General features: G+C 46.1%; 1 protein-coding gene across 1 annotated transcript; it reads left to right on the top strand.

Moving 5' to 3' along the window:
- Positions 1-1335: 1335 nt before the first annotated feature.
- On the top strand, positions 1336-1689 carry LOC110544224 (large ribosomal subunit protein eL43-like). Its single transcript, XM_021630290.2, has one exon. It carries the CDS (start codon positions 1362-1364, stop codon positions 1638-1640), a length of 279 nt encoding a protein of 92 aa, XP_021485965.1. The 5' UTR covers positions 1336-1361; the 3' UTR covers positions 1641-1689.
- The last annotated feature ends 242 nt before the right edge of the window (positions 1690-1931 follow it).

Below are 1931 nucleotides of genomic sequence, written 5' to 3'. Positions count from 1 at the left end.
ATTTCACATTTCAGGTATCCACATCCTCCTCAGAGTTTAAGGTAGACACTAGTATAATTCTTCTGTGTCACCAAAAATGAAAAGAAAATGTAGTCAAGAACTGAAGGACGGGGGCAGGGGGGGGAATACAAGATGGTACTGGAAGGACACTGTGTATGAAGAGCAGGACAGCCCTGATTGCACAGTGACTAACAAACCAAACTCTGGGCCCTAAAACACCAGCGATTGTGTTTCCCAGGTGAAAGGAAACCCTATGGGGTTTAGCAGGTCAGCCAGCTAAACCCCAGGAGGAATTCCCAGGTCCCAGCAGCCACTAAGTCGCCAGCCCAGAGCCACACGCCTGCATGTTATGATCACCATCCTAGACTGAACTATGGGCACCACAACACCAGAGACTGAGATTTCCAGTCAAGAAAAATCTCCACGGTAAAGGAAGCAATCAGGACCGACCTCAGGTCACCCAGACAATACCTGAAAAAGGTTCTGGGGTCCAGTGAGTGCTCAGCCACCAGCCCAGAGTGGGAAACTCAGCTGTCAGCCCAGAGACATGTCTACAACCCAGTTCACTATCCCAGACAGAATTGTGGACCCCAGGGCATCAGAGACTGGGTTTACCTGTCTGGAGGAAACCCCACCATGAGGGAAACATCAGGTCCAACCTCAGGGCACTCAGCTGATACCCCTCTCCCAAAAAGTGCTAGAGGAAAGTTCCTGGATTCCTGAAGGTGCCCAGTGGCCAGAAAGGAGCCACTTGCCTGAGCCTGAGTGCTCTACTCACCATCACAGACTGAACTGTGGACCCCAAAACACCACAGACTGGATCTCCCTGTAGAAAGGAAACCCCACAGTGGGGAAAACATCAGGTTCCAGCTCCAGAAAAGTTTCCATACATGAGAGGTGAGCTGTGACAATTCCTGAGAAGCATTGTGATTCAGTTGACCATACCCAAAAAGCTGAGGAGTCCTTGCTCAGAAACAACCATCTTCCTGCCAAGGGGTTTCTCCCCATCCCAGAATTCCAGCAGACATCAGAAGCTAACAACCAACACCTGAGACAGCCAGATAGGTAGAGGTTAGTGTTAAAGCACAACGAACAAAAGGCAAAGCAATATGGCATCTCCAGAATCCAGTTACCTAGGGACAAGTAGTCCTGGACACCCAAACATAAGTAAAATTCAAGAAGATGATCTTATATCTATGCTTATGAAGAGGATAATGAAGGACACAAACAAAGAAATAGAAAAAGAAAAAGTCAAACAGATTATGACCAACTGTAAAAAACTAGACGAGATAAAGACAAACAGAGTATGGCCATCCATAAAGAAATACAGGCTCTTCGGGCTGCGCTTCAGTTCCGGTAACATGGCTAAACGCACCAAGAAGGTTGGGATCGTTGGGAAATACGGGACCCGCTATGGCGCCTCCCTCCGGAAGATGGTGAAGAAGATTGAAATCAGCCAGCATGCCAAGTACACTTGTTCCTTCTGTGGCAAGACCAAGATGAAGAGACGAGCCGTTGGCATCTGGCACTGTGGATCCTGCATGAAAACAGTGGCAGGTGGGGCTTGGACCTACAACACTACTTCTGCCCTCACAGTGAAGTCCGCCATCAGAAGACTCAAGGAACTGAAGGACCAGTAGATGCACTGCTGTTTAGACTTGCCTAGTCTGCAATAAATGGGTTAATTTACATTAAAAAAAAAAAAAAAAGAAATACAGAAAGGAACTGCCAAACAGTTTGTGGCCTTCAGAGAGGAAATGATTGAATCACTGAAAGAAAGATAAGAAACAGAGGAATGTTCAAACAAACAGGAAGGAATTAAAGGAAAAACAGGAAAATACAGACAGACAGGTGAAGGAAAAAAACAAAACGGTTCAAGATCTGAAGATAGAATTGGAAAAATTAAAGAAAACACAAATGGAGGAAATCAT

Source organism: Meriones unguiculatus, chromosome 1 (assembly GCF_030254825.1).
Source record: "Meriones unguiculatus strain TT.TT164.6M chromosome 1, Bangor_MerUng_6.1, whole genome shotgun sequence".
Lineage (NCBI taxonomy): Eukaryota > Metazoa > Chordata > Mammalia > Rodentia > Muridae > Meriones > Meriones unguiculatus.
Note: the sequence above shows the minus strand (reverse complement) of the source record. Positions and strands in the feature narration are given on the sequence as shown.

What these genes read in the sequence shown, in the direction of transcription:
- LOC110544224 (XM_021630290.2), top strand. Translation starts at nt 1,362, where the DNA reads ATGGCTAAACGCACCAAGAAGGTTGGGATCGTTGGGAAATACGGGACC.